The sequence below is a fragment of the Panulirus ornatus genome, chromosome 25, assembly GCF_036320965.1.
Source record: "Panulirus ornatus isolate Po-2019 chromosome 25, ASM3632096v1, whole genome shotgun sequence".
Taxonomy (NCBI): domain Eukaryota; kingdom Metazoa; phylum Arthropoda; class Malacostraca; order Decapoda; family Palinuridae; genus Panulirus; species Panulirus ornatus.
Genome location: NC_092248.1, coordinates 23,207,862 through 23,230,733, shown reverse-complemented (window position 1 = coordinate 23,230,733; position 22,872 = coordinate 23,207,862). Strand labels below are relative to the sequence as shown.

The following is a 22,872-nucleotide window of genomic DNA, read 5'->3' as shown; positions in this document are numbered from 1 at the left end:
ACCTACATTCACTGAGAACCAATCACTTTCCTCTCTTCCTACACGTACACATGCCTTACATCCTCGATAAAAACTTTTCACTGCTTCTAACAACTTTCCTCCCACACCATATATTCTTAATACCTTCCACAGAGCATCTCTATCAACTCTATCATATGCCTTCTCCAGATCCATAAATGCTGCATACAAATCCATTAGCCTTTCTAAGTATTTCTCACATACATTCTTCAAAACAAATACCTGATCCACACATCGTCTACCACTTCTGAAACCACACTGCTCTTCCCCAGTCTGATGCTCTGTACATGCCTTCACCCTCTCAATCAATACCCTCCCATATAATTTACCAGGAATACTCAACAAACTTATACCTCTGTAATTTGAGCACTCACTCTTATCCCCTTTGCCTTTGTACAATGGCACTATGCACGCATTCCGCCAATCCTCAGGCACCTCACCATGAGTCATACATACATTAAATAGCCTTACCAACCAGTCAATAATACAGTCACCCCCTTTTTTTAATAAATTCCACTGCAATACCATCCAAACCTGCTGCCTTGCCGGCTTTCATCTTCCGCAAAGCTTTTACTACCTCTTCTCTGTTTACCAAATCATTTTCCCTAACCCTCTCACTTTGCACACCACCTCGACCAAAACACCCTATATCTGCCACTCTATCATCAAACACATTCAACAAACCTTCAAAATACTCACTCCATCTCCTTCTCACATCACCACTACTTGTTATCACCTCCCCATTTGCGCCCTTCACTGAAGTTCCCATTTGCTCCCTTGTCTTACGCACTTTATTTACCTCCTTCCAGAACATCTTTTTATTCTCCCTAAAATTTAATGATACTCTCTCACCCCAACTCTCATTTGCCCTCTTTTTCACCTCTTGCACCTTTCTCTTGACCTCCTGTCTCTTTCTTTTATACATCTACCACTCAATTGCATTACTTCCCTGCAAAAATCGCCCAAATGCCTCTCTCTTCTCTTTCACTAATACTCTTACTTCTTCATCCCACCACTCACTACCCTTTCTAATCAACCCACCTCCCACTCTTCTAATGCCACAAGCATCTTTTGCGCAATCCATCACTGATTCCCTAAATACATCCCATTCCTCCCACACTCCCCTTACTTCCATTGTTCTCACCTTTTTCCATTCTGTACTCAGTCTCTCCTGGTACTTCCTCACACATATATGATACATATATACATATATATGATACATATATGAACAGTAATAGAGAAATCATAATATGATACATATATGAACAGTAATAGAGATATCATAGAATGATACATATATGAACAGTGACAGAGTAGTTATAGTATGATACATATATGAACAGTGATATAGGTATCAAAGTATAATACATATACGAACAGTGACAGAGTAGTCATAGTATGATACATATATGAACAGTGATAGAGTCATCATAGTATGATACATATATGAAGAGTGCTAGAGATATCATAGTATGATACATATATGAACAGTGATAGAGATATCATAGTATGATACATATATGAACAGTAATAGAGACATCATAGAATGATACATATATGAACAGTGACAGAGATATCATAGTATGATACTTATAAGAACGTTGATAGAGATATCATAGTATGATACATATATGAACAGTGATAGAGCCATTATTATATTATATATATATGAACAATGATAGAGATATCATAGTATGATGCATATATGAACAGTAATAGAGATATAGAATGATACATATATGAACAGTGATAGAGACATCATAGTATGATACAAATATGAACAGTGATAGAGATATCATAGTATGATACATATATGAACAGTAATAGAGATATAGAATGATACATATATGAACAGTGATAGAGACATCATAGTATGATACAAATATGAACAGTGATAGAGATATCATGCTATGATAGAGATATCACAGCATGATACATATATGGACAGTGATAGAGATATCATAGTAAGATACATTTATGAACAGTAATAGAGGTATTATTGGATGATACATATATGAACAGTGATAGAGTCATCATAGTATGATACATATATGAAAAGTGATAGAGGTATCATGGTAATATACATATATGAACAGTGATAGAGATATCATAGTATGATACATATATGAACAGTGATAGAGGTATCATGGTAATATACATATATGAACAGTGATAGAGATATTCTAGTGTGATACATATATGAACTGTGATAGACATATCATAGTATGATGCATATATGAACAGTGATAGAGATATCATAGTATGATACATATATGAATAGCGATAGAGATATCATAGTATGATACATATATGAGCAGTGATAGAGTCTTCATAGTATGATACATCTATGAACAGTGATAGAGATATTATATCATGATACATGTATGAACAGTGATAGAGATATCATAGTATGATAAATATGTGAACAGTGATAGCGTCATCATAGTATGATACATATATGAACAATGATAGAGATATTATAGCATGATACATATATGAACAGTGGTAGAGATATCATAGTATAATACATATATGAACAGTGATAGAGATATAATAACATGATGTATATATGAAGAGTGATAGAGACATCATAGTATGATACATATATGAACAGTGATAGAGCCATTATTATATTATATATATATGAACAATGATAGAGATATCATAGTATGATGCATATATGAACAGTGATAGAGACATCATAGTATGATACATATATGAAGAGTGATAGAGCCATTATAACATGATACATATATGAACAATGATAGAGATATCATAGTATGATACATATAGGTGCAGTGATAGAGACATCATAGTATGATACATATATGAACAGTGAAAGAGATATCATAGCATGATGCATATTTGAACAGTGATAGAGATATCATAGCATGATACATAAATGAATAGTGATAGAAATATCATAGCATGACATATATGAACAGTGATAAAGATATCATAGTATGATGCATATATGAAGAGTGATAAGAGACATCATTGTATGATACATATATGAAGAGTGATAGAAGCATCATAGCATGATACATATATGAACATTGATAGAGATATCATAGTATGATACATATATGTACAGTGATGGAGATATCATAGCATGATACATATTTGAACAGTAATAGAGATAACATAGTGTGATACATATATGAACAGTGATAGAGATATCATACATGATACATATATGAACAGTGATAGAGACATCATAGTATGATACATATATGAACAGTGATAGAGTCATCATAGTATGATGCATATGTGAAGAGAGATAGAGTCATCATAGTATGATACATATATGAACTGAGATAGATGCGTCATAGTATGATACATATATTAACAGTGATAGCGATATCATAGCATGATACATATATGAACAGTGACAGAGACATCATAGTATGATAGGTATGAATAGTGATAGAGACATCATAGTATGATAATTACATGAAAAGTGATAGATTCATCCTAGTATGATGCATATATGAACGATGGTAGATATATCATAGCATGATATATATATATGAACAGTGACAGAGATATCATAGTATGATACATATATGAAGAATGATATAGTCATCATAGTTTGATACATATATGGACAGCGATAAAGATATCATAGCATGATACATATATGAACAGTGAGTGAGAAGTCATCGTATGATACATATATGGATAGTGATAGAGACATCATAGTATGATACATATAGTAACAGTGATAGAGATATCATAGCATGATACATATATGAACAGTGATAGAGTCATCATAGTATGATACATATATGAACAGTGATAGAGATATCATAGCCTTATACACATATGAACAGTGATAGAGATATCATAGTATGATGCGTATATGAACAGTGATAGAGACATCGTAGTATGATACATATATGTACAGTGATAGAGTCATCATAGTATGATACATATATGAACAGTGATAGAGATATCATAGCATGATACATATATGAACAGTGATAGAGCCATTATAGTATGATACATTTTTGAACAGTGATAGATATATCATAGCATGATACATATATGAACAGTGATAGTCATCATAGGATGATACATATATGAACACTGATAGAGTCATCATAGTATGATACATTTATGAAAGTGATAGAGTCATCGTAGTAAGATACAGTAACCTTTATTTCACCAGCTTATCTAACTTTGCAGGATCACAATCCCACCTTGGGGAAGTTCCTGGATTGCATTCTTCAGGGAATCGGACTCTGTCGTTCTGAAGGCCCTGGCGGAGCGTATTGTAATCATACCCAACGTTGAAGAAGGATTGGAAAGAGCTGTCGGCAGAAAGTGAGTAACTACTTGATGATTAATATGAATGTAAGATATATAGTCTCCTCGCTCTGTGTACACAACATTGTTCCCTTTATCAATCTTGCAAAATTCATCTCAACAACATGGTTCCCTTTATTAATCTTGCAAAATTCAAAGCAACACATTGCATAAACACCTTCCATGTTATCAGAGAGACGGAAACTGCCGGTCAGTGGGTGTAGAGTGGAACCAGGTGCAGTTTTTGTGGCTGTCGAACAGACTGCTAGCATGGGGAACAGAGACCTAGAGACACCGACACTGGAATAGAGAGGAGCAGGAAACATAATGAAGGACATGACCCGGGCAGATGACATGCCCCAGTCAAGACCATCTTGGAGAAAAAAATAGATTAATCAGGAATCCTCAGGTGTTTGTGGACCTGACGCTCAATGGAAGAAATGTTATATGAAGAGGAAAAGACAGACTCAGGAAGAGACTGACACAGCGTAGTTCCTCGAAGGAAGGGAGAAGGCATCATCATAACGGTCAGTCCTCGAGTGGCTGCTCTCCACACAGAAGCTGTGGGAAACAACAGCCAATAGCGTGTCACGGTTAGAGACCAGGTAAACTTAAGGCCTGGTGAATGAGAGGGAGCGTAGAGAACTCTGCTTGTCTCACGAATCAACACTGAAGAACTTGGCAGAAAAATGAGCTGGCACCAGAAACGTAAAGTTTAGTAAGACACAAGATTAACAGACGTGACACTGAAGTTTTCTGAAGTGGAGGAACACTATATTCCAGACAAAAAGTAAAGAAAATTAGGAAAGATAATGAAAATGTCACTGCAAAGTACAGTTTAGCTGAACACGTTTTCTGTGATGAAAGTCGTAAAATAGTTTGGATATGATCAAGATGTACGAGGTAGTTAGAGGGAGAAGAACATACTTAACACCGAGACATACGACGTAGTTAAAGGCAAAATGTTAAGACTGAGAGACTTTATGAAATGAAACAAACAGAATATCATGCATCTAGAACCTGTCATGCACGTAGAACACCGTCATGCACTTAGAAGACCGTCGTGCTCCCCACGTGGATAACGTATCACACACACACACACACACACACACACACACACACACACACACACACATTGCTCGTGACAGGCAAAAGTAGGAGGATATGGTCAATGAAAGTGATGTGAAAGTAGCTATGATACGCCTCGGTAAGACTTGCAAAGTTGTAGAGGAAACATATGCGTCATCGCGTACCAAAAAGTCTTATCCGAAATAAAGCCAAGTTGGTCAAACAGTGAAATAAAGACGCGGATGTTAGCTATAAAGAAAGAAAAAGAAGAAAATTGCATCTGAAACTAAAAGAGGCCAATTACCAACATAAGGTAAATCATGCAACTTTGCGTCGAAAAACTAAGAGAATTATCCAAGGTAAACGTCAGCGTAAAGAGTATATTGCTAATGATAGTGTAAGAAACACTGATGAGGTTTTAGTAATGTTAGAAACAAGTGAAACATCAAGTAAGGGACACAAGCTGACTTCAACATAACTGAGCCACGGAAAAAAATCTTATATTATTTTTTTTCATCTATGTTTACGATCGATAACACAACTCATTTCCTGAAACCACCAGTTTCACTGATAAGACAGGAGGACGTTCAGTAACGGATGATCATATGTGATGAAGACATTTTATCACCAATAAATGGATTGAAAATAAATACAACAGGAGGGCCAGATATGTTGTATCCGAGGGCGATGAAAAAGGTGAAACATAAGACAATTAAGCCCTTTACTGACCTCTTCAGTAAGTCACTTGCTGCAGGAAAAGTGCCACATGAATGGAAGGTTGTCAATGTGGCTCTGATATTCAGAAATGATAATAAGTCATTACCCAGAAATTATCGTCTGTTGAGCTTAATGTCTCCAGCTGAAAAACTTATGGAAACCATCATTCAAGACAGAATTGTAAACATTGATTTATCTTATGATATAAATCCACATGTATGATGAAAGTAAAGCAGATGACATCACCTTTATACTTCTCAAAAAACATTCAATAAGTTTCCGCGTCAAAGGTTCCTTGCAAACTTTTAAGTCAGCCCTGTTGATGGGTTGTAGTTGGGTAGATAGGTTGAGTGGTCGTCATCAAAGTGTTGTAATTAGACGTAACCAGTGGTGTGCCTCAAGGATCAACCTTGGGACCGGTTCTCTTTCTCATATATATAAATTACATTGATAATGAGCTGTAATGTAAGATAAGAATTCGCAAACGATTGATAAATGGGCTGGAAAATATATCTGAAAATGAACTTGAACATTTGGAGCTTTAAACTGACGTAAACAAACTGGTGGGCTGGACTCATGGGTGGCAAATGAACTTTGATATTAATAAGCGCAAAGTATAACATATCGGTTGTAAACACGCAAAGGTAAGCTGCAGTATGAATTCTCTTAAGCTACAGAAGGTAATTGAGGAAAAAGACTTGGGCGTAATAATCTCTGGTGACTTAAAACCATGTAAGCAGCTCACAGAAGCGGTGAGGAGGGCGAACACACAATTCTTGGATCCATAGGTAAGGTTTTCAGATTTTAGTCAAGGGAAAACATCCTTTCTCCTTACAGTTCATTGGTGTGTTTCCTTCTTGAATTTGATGTTTACATTTGGTCATTCTTCCTGAAAAATGACAGAGATAGACTAGAGAAAGTACAACGCACAGCTACCAAAATAATCCTCAAACCGATATACAAATTCTATCAAGCTTAAAGAAGAGAACTTATGAGGTGAACTAATACAAAAATTTTAAATTATCAAAGACTTTGTTAATTTTCATCTAACAACCTCCTTATCACCTGATTGGTCTGATGGCACTTTCAGTAATGGATGCAAACTAGTGAACAAACGTTTGACTTCAAATTAGGCGAAGTACGTTTTCTTCAACGTGGTTGTTAACATATGGAATTATTTACAATTTGAAGTGGTTGACAGCAGGACTATAAAAACGTTTAAGAATAGAATTGATAAATATTTCGCTTCAAGAATTATATCATTTGTGCCTCGTTAGCCACAACTTTCATGTTTTCCTCGTTTAATTGTCTGTATGCCTTCTTATGTCTACCAAACTAATCTGTGAGTTTTTGATATCACAACCTCGAAAGTACCTAATGATCTGCTGTCGTTTGAATTACGTTGTTTTTGTTTGTGTGATGTTGCACCATTAACCACCGACACAGAACTTTACACACAGATACGGGACACTCAGCATGGAAGGAGATTAAGATGTGATACAAGCTCCTGCTCCATCCCTCTGGCTACAAACATCATCTAACGTTATCTCCTCTTCTATATCTAAAGATCATCCGATGCCACAACAGAAGCAGGTCTTGGTGGAGAACATGCGGAAGTTTCAAGATCTATATCACATGGCCACGTAAATTTTCAGCGCCGGACCATCACCACCTGGTGGATCATCTGGCTATGCGTCCGTAGCCTACAGAAGTGGACTCCTTGACGCATCCCTCCACCGCTTCCCAGAGTGGAGCAGCACTATACACAGCAAACTTGCAGCTCTCTACTACGTACCGAGACCTCCCTTATTAACCCGTATTTTTGAGAGGATTGTGGTTTGTGTGTGTAGATTAGTTCTTCAAGCTACACAGTCACACCCACCTAACTCTCCTTCTCTGGTTCAACAAATAAACCGATGTCTGTTGACACTCCGCCAGAACTCCCTCACACTCACTGTCTTGAGTATCACCTCTCCTCCTGCACTTGCTGAAAACGAGAACAGGTTGGCCAGTGATCTTCCAGCTGCGGATACTCCCTAAAAGTTGTAAGATGATGAGCCTTTCATCCTCACACTTCGTATTACAGGAAATGTACACAAAGGATCATAACAGTAGCACAGTCAATAAAATCATTTGCATTTCCTGAGCCACTGATACAAACATACGAAAACAGCCATACCCCCTCGACTGAAACAAAATATGGCTGCACTTCTCAGACTGGGCTGTACACAATTGTGGCAGACAACCAAAACATTTCAAACAAATGTCTCTTTTACCAGTAAATCGGAAGCAACATTACAGGTCGCTATGATCACAACATATCAAACGCTCAGTTGCCAGAAGTAAAGTCACTCCATTAGAAGCATATTTGAACCTAGTTAGAAATAAGGACCTAGACATCCTTCTCGCATCCTATCCTTCCTTATAGGAAGATGGGGATGTATTTCTTATTGTATTCTATACATATTTACTGGAACACCTCAATCCAGCTCGACACGGCCCTATTGCACACTGCGAGCCCTGCCAGACTCAAGCGTCTTGGTTATATCAACCAACAGCAGCATTTGATCTATGCACCAGAATGTACCCCATCCTTTGATGGACGAGGTCAATGAAGAAATACTAACTGTTATTGTTATCATTAATAATAATGATGATGGTAATAATAATAATGATAATGATAATAATAATTATAATAATAATACTAATAATGATAATAATAATCCTCCCCTCTCGTTTTTTTTTAATTTTCCAAAAGAAAGAACAGAGAAGGGGGCCAGGTGAGGATATTCCCTCAAAGGCCCAGTCCTCTGTTCTTAACGCTACCTTGCTAATGCGGGAAATGGCGAATAGTATGAAAGAAAAGAAAGAAAATAATAATAATGATGATAATAATAATGATAATGATAATAATAATAATGATAACGATAATTTTCATTATCATTATCATTACTGTAATCATTATTACAATTGTTGTCATTATTACTATTATTATTATTATTATTATTATCATTATTATTATTATTATTATTATTATTATTATTATTATTATTATTATTATTATTATTATTATTATTGTTATTATTATTATCATTATTTTTATCATTATCATTATTAGTATTATTATTATTATTATTATTATTATTATTATTATTATTATTATTATTATTATTATTGTTATTATTATCATTATCATTATTATTATTATCATTATTATTATTATTATCATTATTATTATTATTATTATTATTATTATTATTATTATTATTATTATCATTATTATTATCATTATCATTATCATCATTATTATTATCATCATTATTATTATCCTTATTATTATCATCATTATTATTATTATAATCATTATTACTATTATTATTATTATTATTATTATTATTATTATTATTATTATTATCATTATCAAAAACTATGTTGTAAGAAAGACCATTATAAGTGATTTTAAGTAAATTGAATGTGTTGATTTCAAGTATACCATCACAATACGTCTATATGTTTTGTTACATATCCCCCATATTTAAGAGGACAAGAGCTAAGGAAGGAGTAACACTACTCCTGAAGCAGAAGTTGTGGAAATATGTGATAGAATGTAAGAAAATAAATTCTAGGTTGCTATGGGTAAAACTGAAAGTGGATTAGAGAGATGAGTATTCATTAGTGCATTTGCACCAGGTCATGAGAAGAAAGATCATGAGACAAGTGTTTGGGGAGCAGCTCAGTGAGTGTGTCAGCGGCTTTGATGCACGAGACAGGGTTTTACTGATAGGTGATTTAAATGCAAAGGTGAGTAATGTGGCATTTGAAGGTAGAATTGGTGTAAGTGGGGTATTCAGCGTTGTGAATGGAAATAGTAAAGAGTATGTGGATTTGTGTGCTGAAAAAGGATTGGTGATTGGGAATACCAGGTTTAAAAAGATAGATATACATAAGTATACGTACGTAAGTAGGCGAGATGACCAGAGAGCGCTATTGGATTGGGTGTTAAATGATAGGCGTGTGAAAGAGAGACTTTAGGATGTTAATGAGCTGAGAGGGGCAGCTGGAGGGATGTCTGATCTCTATCTTGTGGAGGCAGTGGACATTTGTAGAGGTTTTCAGAAAAGAAGAGAAAATGTTGGGGTGAAGAGAGTGGTGAGAGTAAGTGAACTTGAAAAGGAGACTCGTTTGAGGAAATACTAGGAGATTGAGTGCAGAATGGTAAAAGGTGAGAGCAAATGACGTGAGGGGAGTGGGTGAGGAATGGGATGTATTTAGGGAAACAGTGATGGCTTGTGCAAAAGATGCATGTGGCATGAGAAAGGTGGGAGGTGGGCAGATTAGAAAGGTAGCGAGTGGTGGGGTGAAGAAATAAAGTTGTGAGTGAAAGAGAAAAGACAGGCGTTTGGACGATACTTGCAAGGAAGGACTGCAAATGACTGGGAGATGTATAAAAGAAAGCGGCAGATCAACAAAAAGGTGCATAGGTTGAAAAAGAGGACAAATGAGAGATGGGGTAAGAGAGTATCATTAAATTTTACGGAGAATGAAAAGATGTTTTGGAATGAGATAAATAACGTGCGTAAGACAAAAGAACAAATGAAAACATCGGTGAAGGGGGCAAGTGGGGAAGCAACAACAGGTAGTGATGAAGTGAAAAGGAGATTGAATGAGTACTTTGAAGGTTTGCTGAGTGTGTTTGATGATAATGAGGCAGATATAGAGTGTTTTGGTCGAGGTGGTGTGCGAAGTGAGAGGGCCAGAGAGAATGGTTTGGTTTAGAGAGAATAGGTCGTGAAAGCTTTGCGGAAGAAAAAAAAATCCGTCAAGGCGGCGGGTTTGGATGTTATTGCAGTAGAATGAATAAAAAAGGGGGTGACTATGTTGTTAATTGGATGGTGAGGATATTCATTGTATGTATGGATCATGGTGAAGTGCCTGAGAACTGGCGGAATGCATGCATAGCGCCATTGTACAAAGGCAAAGGGGATAAATGTGAGTGTTCAAACTACAGAGGCATAAGTTTGTTGAGTATTCCTGGGACATTACATGCGAGGGGTATTGACTGAGAGGGTGAAGGCATGTACAGAGCATCAGATTGAGGAAGAGCAGCGTGGTTTCAGAAGTGGTAGAGAATGTGTGGATCAGGTGTTTGCTTTAAAAAATGTGTGATAAATACTTAGAAAAACGGATGGACTTGCATGCATTCATGAATCTGGAGAAGGTGTATGATGGGGTTAATAGAGATGCTTTGTTGAAGGTTTTAAGAGTATATGGTGTGGGAGGTAAGTTGCTAGAAGCAGTAAAAAGTTTTTACGAAGGATGTAAGGCATGTGTACTAGTAGGAGGAGAGGAGAGTGATTGGTTCCCAGTGAATGTTGGCTTGCAGCAGGGGGTGTGTGATGTCTTCATAATTGTTTAATGTGTCTATGGGTGGGGTGATTAGGGAGGTAGATGCAAGAGTTTTGGAAAAAGGGGTAAGTATGCAGTCTGTTGATGATGAGGGAGCTTGGGAAGTGAGTCAGTTGTTGTTTGCCTATGATACAGCAGTGGTGGCTGATTCGAATGAACAATTCCACAAGTTGGTGACTGAGTTTGGAAAAGTGTGTGAATGGAGAAAGCTGAGAGTAAATGTAAATAAGAGCAATGTTATCAGGTTCAATAGGGTTGAGAGACAGGTAAATTGTAATGCAAGTTTGAGTGGAGAAAAAAATGGAGTAAGGGAAGTGTTTTAGATATCTGGGAGTGGACTTAGCAGCTAATGGAACCATGGAAGCGGAGGTGAGTCACAGGGTGGGAGAGGGGGTGAAGGTTCTGGGAACGATGAAGAATGTGTGGAAGGAGAGAACGTTACCTCGGAGAGCAATAATTGGTTTGAAAGAGTAGTAGTTCCAACAATGTTATATAGTTGTGAGGCATGGGCTATAAAAAAGGGTGGACAGTATGTGGTGTGAGGTGGTTTGATCGAGTAAGTAATGAAAGGGAAAGAGAGAAGTGTAGTAATAAAAAGAGTATGATCAAGAGAGCAGAGGAGGGTGTCTTGAAATGGTTTGGACATATGAAGAAAATGAGTGAGGAAAGATTGACAAAGAGGATTTATGTGTCAGAGATGGAGGGAACAAGGAGAAGCGGGAGACCACATTAGAGGTGGAAGGATGGAGTGAACAAGATTTTGAGCGATATGGGCCTGAACATACAGGAGGGTGAAAAGCGTGCCAGGAAGAAAGTGACTTAGAAAGATGTGGTATACCGGGGTCGTCGTGCTGTCAATGGACTGAACCAGGGCATGTGAAACGTCTTGGGTAAACATGAAAGGGCTTTACACTACATACATGAATTTATTATCAACACAATACATACATGTATGTACTATCAACACAATACATACATGTAGGTAACATAACACAATACATACATGTATGTAACATCAACACAATACATACAAGAAGGTAACATCAACACAATACATACATGTATGTACTATCAACACAATACATACATGTATGTAACATCATCACACTACATACATGTATGTAACATCAACACAATACATACATGTATGTACTATCAGCAGAATACGTACATGTATGTACTATCAACACAATACCTACATGTATGTAACATCAACACAATACATACATGTATGTACTATCAACACAATACATACATGTATGTAACATCAACACAATACATACATGTATGTAACATCAACACAATACATACATGTATGTAATATCAACACAATACATACATGTATGTACCATCAACACAATACATACATGTATGTAACATCAACACAATACATACATGAATGTAACATCAACACAATACATACATGTATGTACCATCAACACAATACATACATGTATGTACCATCAACACAATATATACATGTATGTAACATCAACACAATACATACATGTATGTAACATCAACACAATACATATATGTATGTAACATCAACACAATACATACATGTATGTAACATCAACACAATACATACATGTATGTACTATCAACACAATACATACATGTATGTACCATCAACACAATACATACATGTATGTGACATCAACACAATACATACATGTATGTGCCATCAACACAATACATACATGTATGTACTATCAACACAATACATACATGTATGTAACATCAACACAATACATACATGTATGTAACATCAACACAATACATACATTTATGTACCATCAACGCAATACATACATGTATGTACTATCAACACAATACATACATGTATGTAACATCAACACAATACATACATGTATGTAACATCAACACAATACATACATTTATGTACCATCAACGCAATACATACATGTATGTACTATCAACACAATACATACATGTATGTAACATCAACACAATACATACATGTATGTACCATCAACACAATACATACATGTATGTAACATCAACACAATACATACATGTATGTACTATCAACACAATACATACATGTATGTACTATCAACACAATACATACATGTATGTACTATCAACACAATACATACATGTATGTAACATCAACACAATACATATATGTATGTAACATCAACACAATACATACATGTATGTAACATCGACACAAAATCTTGATATGAAAAGAAACCCAGGACGACTTGGCTCCGCTGCTATGCACGTGCCCATGAGTGGGATGTTTGTGGAAACAATAGTGTGCTAGGAATACCGCTGGGACTACCGCTGGGACTGCTGCTGGGACTGCCGCTGGGACTGCCACTGGGAATGATGCTGGGACTGCCGCTGGGACTGCCGCTGGGACTGCTGCTAGGACTGCTGCTGGGACTGCCGCTGGGACTGCTGCTAGGACTGCTGCTGGGACTGCCGCTAATAATACATAGAGGATTTGCCAACCACTGTTTACTTCTTTGCTGGGATGGTCAAGATAGTGCTAAGCAATGAACGATGGCACGATAGGGAAGATGTGACACATTATGTTAGTGGAGGCCAGCATGATTGCTCTCCCCACCCCACATAACGTCACTCACACACTGTTAGTGGAGGCCAGCATGATTGCTCTCCCCACCCCACATAACGTCACTCACACACTGTTAGTGGAGGCCAGGATGATTACCCTCCCCTACCTACATGATGTGACTCACGCTATGTTAGTGGTGGTAAGGATGATTGCTCTCCCCTACCTACATGATGTGACTCACACACTGTTAGTGGAGGCCAGATGATTGCTCTCCCCAACCCCATATGACGTCACTCACACATTGTTAGTGGAGGTCAGGATGATTGCCATCCCCATCCTACATGATGTGACTCACACTATGTTAGTGGAGGCCAGATGATTGCTCTCCCGACACTACATGATGCGACACACTATGTTAGTGGTGATAAGGATGATTGCTCTCCCCCACCCTACATGATGTGACTCACATTATGTTAGTGGTTGTCAGGATGATAGCTCTCCCCACCCTGTATGATGTGGAGCACACTATGTTAGTGGAGGTCAGGATGATTGCTCTCCCCACCCTACATGATGTGACACACTATGTTAGTGGTGGTCAGGATGATTGCTCTCCCCACCCTACATGATGTGACACACTATGTTAGTGGTGGTCAGGATGATTGCTCTCCACACCCTATATGATGTGCCTTACACTATGTTAGTGGTGGTCAGGATGATTGCTCTCCACACCCTATATGATGTGCCTTACACTATGTTAGTGGAGGCCAGGATGATTGCTCCCCACACCCTATATGATGTGACTCTCACTATGTTAGTGGAGGTCGGTATGATAGCTCTCCCCACCCTACATGATGGAACTCACACAATGTTAGGGCAGGTCAATATAAATGCTCTCCCCACCCTACATTATGTGACTCACACTATGTTAGTGAAATAAAGGTGATTCCTCTCCCATCCCTACATGATGTGATTCACACTAAGTCAGTGGAGACCAGGATGATTACCCTCCCCACACTACATGATGTGACTCACACTATGTTAGTGGTGGTCAGGATGATTGCTCTCCCCACCCTACATGATGTGACACACTATGTTAGTGGTGGTCAGGATGATTGCTCTCCACACCCTATATGATGTGCCTTACACTATGTTAGTGGAGGCCAGGATGATTGCTCCCCACACCCTATATGATGTGCCTTACACTATGTTAGTGGAGGCCAGGATGATTGCTCCCCACACCCTATATGATGTGACCCTCACTATGTTAGTGGAGGTCGGTATGATAGCTCTCCCCACCCTACATGATGGAACTCACACAATGTTAGGGCAGGTCAATATAAATGCTCTCCCCACCCTACATTATGTGACTCACACTATGTTAGTGAAATAAAGGTGATTCCTCTCCCATCCCTACATGATGTGATTCACACTAAGTCAGTGAAGACCAGGATGATTACCCTCCCTACACTACATGACGTGACTCACACTATGTTAGTGGAGATCAAGATGATTGCACTCCCCACCCTACATGATGAGACTCACACTATGTTAGTGGAGGCCAGGATGATTGCTTTCCTACCTTACATGATGTGACTCACACTATGTTAGTGGAGGGCAGGATAATTGCTCTCCAGACGCTACATAATGTGACTCACACTATGTTAGTGGAGGCCAGGATGATTCCTCTCCCCACTCTACATGATGTGACTCACACTATGTTAGTGAAGGTCAGGATGATTGCTCTCCCCACCCTACATGATGTGACACACGCTATGTTAGTGGAAGCCAGGATGATTTCTCTCTCCATCCTACATGATATGACTCACACAATGTTAGTGGAGGTCAGGATGATTGCACTTCCCACCCTACATGATGTGACTCACACTATATTAGTGGAGGTCAGGATGACTGCACTCCCCACACTACATGATGTGATTCGCACTATGTTAGTGCGGGCCAGGATGATTGCACTCCTCACCCTACATGATGTGATTCACACTATGTTAGTGGAGGCCAGGATGTTTGCTCTCCTGACTCTACATTATGTGACTCACACGATGTTAGTAGAGTCTAGGATGGTTACTCTCCGTACCCTACATGATGTGACTCATACTATGTTTGTGTAGGTTAGGATGATTGCTCCCCCGACCCTACATGATGTGATTCATACTATGTTAGTGGAGGTTAGGATGACTGCTCTCCCCAACCCTACATGATGTGACTCATGCTATGTTAGTGGAGGTCAGGATGATTGCTCTCCCCAACCCTACATGATGTGACTCATGCTATGTTAGTGGAGGTCAGGATGATTACTCTCCCCAACCCTACATGATGTGACTCATGCTATGTTAGTGGAGGTCAGGATGATTGCTCTCCCCAACCCTACATGATGTGACTCATGCTATGTTAGTGGAGGTCAGGATGAATACTCTCCCCAACCCTACATGATGTGACTCATGCTATGTTAGTGGAGGTCAGGATGATTGCTCTCCCCAACCCTACATGATGTGACTCATGCTATGTTAGTGGAGGTCAGGATGATTGCTCTCCCCAACCCTACATGATGTGACTCATGCTATGTTAGTGGAGGTCAGGATGATTACTCTCCCCAACCCTACATGATGTGACTCATGCTATGTTAGTGGAGGTCAGGATGATTGCTCTCCCCAACCCTACATGATGTGACTCATGCTATGTTAGTGGAGGTCAGGATGATTGCTCTCCCCAACCCTACATGATGTGACTCATGCTATGTTAGTGGAGGTCAGGATGATTGCTCTCCCCAACCCTACATGATGTGACTCATGCTATGTTAGTGGAGGTCAGGATGATTGCTCTCCCCACCCTACATGATGTGAGTCACACTATGTTAGTGGAGGCCAGGATGATTACTCTCCCGAGCCTACATGATGTGACACATTATGTTAGTGGTGGTCAGGATGATTGCTCTCCCCACCGTACATGATGTGACTCACACTATGTCGGTGGAGGCCAGGATGATTGCTCTCTCCACCCTACATGATGTGACTCACACTATGTTAGTGGAGGCCAGGATGATTGCTCTCCCCACCCTACATGATGTGACTCACACTATGTTAGTGGAGGCCAGGATGATTGCTCTCTCCACCCTACATGATGTGACTCACACTATGTTAGTGGAGGCCAGGATGATTGCTCTCCCCACCCTACATAATGCGACTCACGATATGTTAGTGAAGGTCAGGATGATTGCTCTACCCACCCTACATGATGTGACTCACACTATGTCAGTAGAGGCCAGGATGATTGCTCTCCCAGCCCTACATGATGTGACTCACACTATGCTAGTGGAAGCCAGGATGATAGCTCTCCCGACCCTACGTGATGTGACTCACACTATGTCAGTGGAGGCCAAGATGATTGCTCTCCCGACTCTACATGATGTTACTCACACTATGTTAGTGGAGGTCAGGATGATTGCTCTCTCCACCCTACATGATATGACTCACACTATTCCCCACCCTACATGATGTGACTCACACTATGTTAGTGGAGGCCAGGATGATTGCTCTCCTCACCCTACATGATGTGACTCACACTATGTTTGTGGAGGCCAGGATGATTGCTCTCCATGCCTTACATGATGTGACTCACACTATGTCAGTGGAGGTCAGGATGATAGGTCTCCTGACCCCACATGATGTGACTCACACAATGTTAGTGGAGATCATTGGTACCGTCAGTGATGGACATGGAAAACGCAAGTCCAGTCAGTGATGGGTACTTAGAACATGGCGAACGTCAGTGATAGGTATGGAAAACATTGGTGCCGTCAGTGATGGGCGTGGAGATCATGGGTGACATCAGTGATGGGTATGAGGGTGACATCAGTGATGGGTATGAAGAACATAACAAAGCTAGGCTAAGTGGCATAACATGCTACATAACAAAGCTAGGCTAAGTGCCATAACATGCTACATAACAAAGCTAAGCTAAGTGCCATAACATGCTACATAACAAAGCTAAGCTAAGTGCCATAACATGCTACATAACAAAGCTAAGCTAAGTGCCATAACATGCTACATAACAAAGCTAAGCTAAGTGCCATAACATGCTACATAACAAAGGGTAGAGTGGAGGATGCCTTGAAGGCTCGGGCCTGAACATGCAGGAGGGTGTGAGGGTAGCGCGGGTATTCGAACAAACTGGAGCAATGTCGTGTATATGGGGGATGACGTAGTGTTGAGGCCTGAACTAGGTCATGTGAAGCGGTTGAGGGAAATCATACAAAGGTGTGTAGGGTCTGGCCGTGGGCAGATATTCTGTTGTAGGTGCGTTATACATGCCAGCTAGAGGATACATATGACCGAACGAGGCAATTTCTTTGTTCCTGTCGGCCTCGCTAACGCGGTAAATGCGAACATGTGAAAGGATAAAAGGGAAAATTTTAAGTCTGAGTCTTTCCTCACCGTCTTTCCTCATGGTGCTTATTTCTGAGTGGCTTTTATTTCCATAGGGAGGCACATATCGCCAGCCGTGCCCATCTGGAACTAAAGATAGCGAAGTACTTCAGCAGACCAGATGGCAGTACACAGCTGTATGTTGGACAGGAGAGCCTCAGCCCTGGATTATCAGCGCTCCCCATCCCTCATGACGCTCCGTACAGACCGCAGCTGGACCGTATCATAAGAGCTGTTCTTGAGGTAAACCCCAGACAGGAGAGAGAGAGAGAGAGTCTCTCTCTCTCTCTCTCTCTCTCTCTCTCTCTCTCTCTCCTCCCAGTGTCGTACCACCTTTATATCTGACTATTATTTGATCTTACTGATGTAAATACATTTCTTATTTTTTCTTTATTTTTCGTTTGGATTATTCATATCTGTTCCATCAGTAATCAGATCAATTATATCTTCTGTTCTTTCATACACAGTATAACAATATTCCAGTTTTTCATCATCAAGTTTTCTCATCCCGTAATCTTCACCATTCTCAACCAACCACCCATAACTTACGTGTTATATACATCATCACTTACGTGTTATGTATATAGCATCACTTACGTGTTATATACACCAACACTTACGTGTTATATACATCATCACTTACGTGTTATGTATATAGCATCACTTACGTGTTATATACACCAACACTTACGTGTTATATACATCATCACTTACGTGTTATGTATATAGCATCACTTACGTGTTATATACACCAACACTTACGTGTTATATACATCATCACTTACGTGTTATGTATATAGCATCACTTACGTGTTATATACACCAACACTTACGTGTTATATACATCATCACTTACGTGTTATGTATATAGCATCACTTACGTGTTATATACACCAACACTTACGTGTTATATACATCATCACTTACGTGTTATATCCTTATGCTGAACTTATTGCCACACTCGACCTGGCAGAATTGCATTTTGCAGAAGACAGATATCAATTTCCAGTGGTTCATTTTACCTCAGTCACCGTGTGGTAATATCTTGTGGATGAGAATTCTTATCTTGGAATATGGATAAAACCTCAAAAGCATAAGTTGAGGCAGAATACCATTGTGTTCAACCTTAACCTCGTACACACAGAAGCCCAGTCAGTGCTCCTCATACCTTTAACAACGATCAAGGACCCAAATAAAGGTCGTTTCTCACACAGATCTCGCTCCGCTTGCCTCTCGTACAAACAAGAACCCAAACAAAGCGACATATTGTCTTGGTTTACATCAAAGAACCCAAACAAAATCGCTGATTCCTTCTCTTTAAAGAAGCGCCCATATAGACCGATGCCCCGGGCCCACACACAGCCCACCACAATCACTTACCACATCACAAACATCGCTGGATAACACTTGTGCACAACCTGGACATCACTGGACATCACTGGCTCAAAAAATAACATTCATCTTCGGTGGTCAACTGTAGAAGTATGGTAGGATGGTAGTATGGTAGTTAACTGTAGAAGTATGGTAGTATGGTAGTTAACTGTAGAAGTATGGTAGTATGGTAGTTAACTGTAGAAGTATGGTAGTATGGTAGCATGGTAGTTAACTGTAGAAGTATGGAAGGATGGTAGTTAACTATAGAAGCATGGTAGGATGGTAGTATGGTAGTTAACTGTAGAAGTATGGTAGTATGGTAGTATGGTAGTTAACTGTAGAAGTATGGAAGGATGGTAGTTAACTATAGAAGCATGGTAGGATGGTAGTATGGTAGTTAACTGTAGAAGTATGGAAGGATGGTAGTTAACTATAGAAGCATGGTAGGATGGTAGTATGGTAGTTAACTGTAGAAGTATGGAAGGATGGTAGTTAATTATAGAAGAATGGTAGGATGGTAGTATGGTAGTTAACTGTAGAAGTATGGTAGTAGGTAGTATGGTAGTTAACTGTAGAAGTATGGAAGGATGGGAGTTAACTATAGAAGCATGGTAGGATGGTAGTATGGTAGTTAACTGTAGAAGTATGGTAGTATGGTAGTTAACTGTAGAAGTACGGTAGTATAGTAGTATGGTAGTTAACTATAGAAGTATGGTAGGATGGTAGTATGGTAGTTAACTGTAGAAGTATGGTAGGATGGTAGTTAACTATAGAAGCATGGTAGGATGGTAGTATGGTAGTTAACTGTAGAAGTATGGTAGTATGATAGTATGGTAGTTAAATGTAGAAGTATGGTAGTATGGTAGTTAACTGTAGAAGTATGGAAGGATGGTAGTTAACTATAGAAGCATGGTAGGATGGTAGTATGGTAGTTAACTGTAGAAGTATGGTAGTATGGTAGTTAACTGTAGAAGTACGGTAGTATAGTAGTATGGTAGTTAACTATAGAAGTATGGTAGGATGGTAGTATGGTAGTTAACTGTAGAAGTATGGTAGGATGGTAGTTAACTATAGAAGCATGGTAGGATGGTAGTATGGTAGTTAACTGTAGAAGTATGGTAGTATGATAGTATGGTAGTTAAATGTAGAAGTATGGTAGTATGGTAGTTAACTGTAGAAGTATGGAAGGATGGTAGTTAACTATAGAAGCATGGTAGGATGGTAGTATGGTAGTTAACTGTAGAAGTATGGTAGTATGGTAGTTAACTGTAGAAGTACGGTAGTATAGTAGTATGGTAGTTAACTATAGAAGTATGGTAGGATGGTAGTATGGTAGTTAACTGTAGAAGTATGGTAGGATGGTAGTTAACTATAGAAGCATGGTAGGATGGTAGTATGGCAGTTAACTGTAGAAGTATGGTAGTATGATAGTATGGTAGTTAAATGTAGAAGTATGGTAGTATGGTAGTTAACGCTAACGACCTCTCATGAAGGAGCAACCGCTCTCAATATTTTTTCTTGATATTTCTATTCTTTCTTTCTTTCTTTCCTTTTTCTTTCTTTTTTTGTGGTGGTGGTGGTGGTAGTGGGGGGGGGGGGAGCACAAGGAGAAATTCTCAGAATGAAATACAATTTCTATCAACGTCAAACATTTTCATGATATTTCTCCCATGTTCGTAAATCATTGTTTACTGTCTGGTTTATACTGTGGGCGGCTTCCCCAGACTGGAGTGTACGAGAAGTGGAGAAGCGACACACTTGCTGAGGCCAGACGAGAGAGTCGTGAGAAGCAGCAGCAACAGCAGCAGGAGCAGCAGCAGGAGCAGCAGCAGGAGCAGCAGCAGGTGGAAGGTGTGGACAAGGAAGAACCAGTGTCAGGCAACAGTCTGGATCCCCTTAATCTGGTGCACATGCAGGGACCTCTCCTGCTGCTTCTGGTGGGACATATTGCGAGTGTTGTTGTCTTCACAACCGAGAAGATAAATAGGATCATCGAGCACAAGAACTAATGCTTACTGTTTGTACGTATATTAGGTAAAACGTGCAATAAGAAGTGAATAACATACAGTGCACACACACACACACACACACACACACACACACACACACACACACACTAGAATACCTACTCTTAGCGAGTACAATCTACCAGACTACAAAATATCTATAAGGGACAGAGAAGGTCGTGGAGGTGGAAGTACACTGTATATATAATCTTACTAAACCTTATCGAAAGTCAGATTGCAACATCTGCTGCTGCTCAACACTTGTGTGTTTACATTATCAAAGAACTCCTAAACTTCACATAAATGTCGTTTACAGACGCCCTACTCTGACAGCAGATACTAACACTGTTATGTACGAGAATTTACAATAAGAAATAAAGACTCGATCAGTCTTAGGAATTTCAATCTTCCAGATATCAAGTATCAAACTACTTCAGGTGTGGGAAATGAATCTGTCAGACTTACAACTTCGTCGAAGATAATTTTCTGTACCAAACCTTCACCCAGCCGACGTAAGCCAGTATCCTTGATTTAGTTCTTGCATCCAAGGAGATCTTAGTAACTAATACCCGCCCATGTTGGAGAACATCTGAGCACTTGTGGTCATAACATGATTAGGTTCGACGTGATAATAAAACCGACTCCCTAAAACCAGTACTGTTATCCCTAACTTTAAAATGACGAACTTTATTGATCAGCGCGACGCATTCAAGAGTCTGACCCTTGTTCGTTCCTACCTAGAGGAATTATGGGCCAGTTTTATGCGTCAGTTTATGCACCAACAACACATGTTTATTTCCATGTACGACACAAACAATAAACCAACGACAAGCCTGAATGATACACCCAAGATATCACAAGAGCCATATGGAGCAGAAATAAAGTCTATACGCTGAAGAATCAGACAATGGCCCAGATATTGTACCGCAATGTAACACACTCAGATGGCAAGTGAAAGGTCTCATCAAAGAAACCAGGATAGAAAACG

General features: G+C 39.2%; 1 protein-coding gene across 1 annotated transcript in view; it reads left to right on the top strand.

The window, feature by feature from the left end:
• The window catches only part of LOC139757332 (ionotropic receptor 21a-like), a 93,886-nt gene extending 73,978 nt beyond the window's left edge, over positions 1 to 19,908 (top strand). The window contains exons 9-11 of the mRNA XM_071677754.1: positions 4,207 to 4,344; positions 18,561 to 18,778; positions 19,649 to 19,908. Of these exons, the coding sequence (XP_071533855.1) occupies positions 4,207 to 4,344; positions 18,561 to 18,778; positions 19,649 to 19,908 (616 nt within the window). The remainder of the gene's footprint in view (positions 1 to 4,206; positions 4,345 to 18,560; positions 18,779 to 19,648) is intronic.
• The last annotated feature ends 2,964 nt before the right edge of the window (positions 19,909 to 22,872 follow it).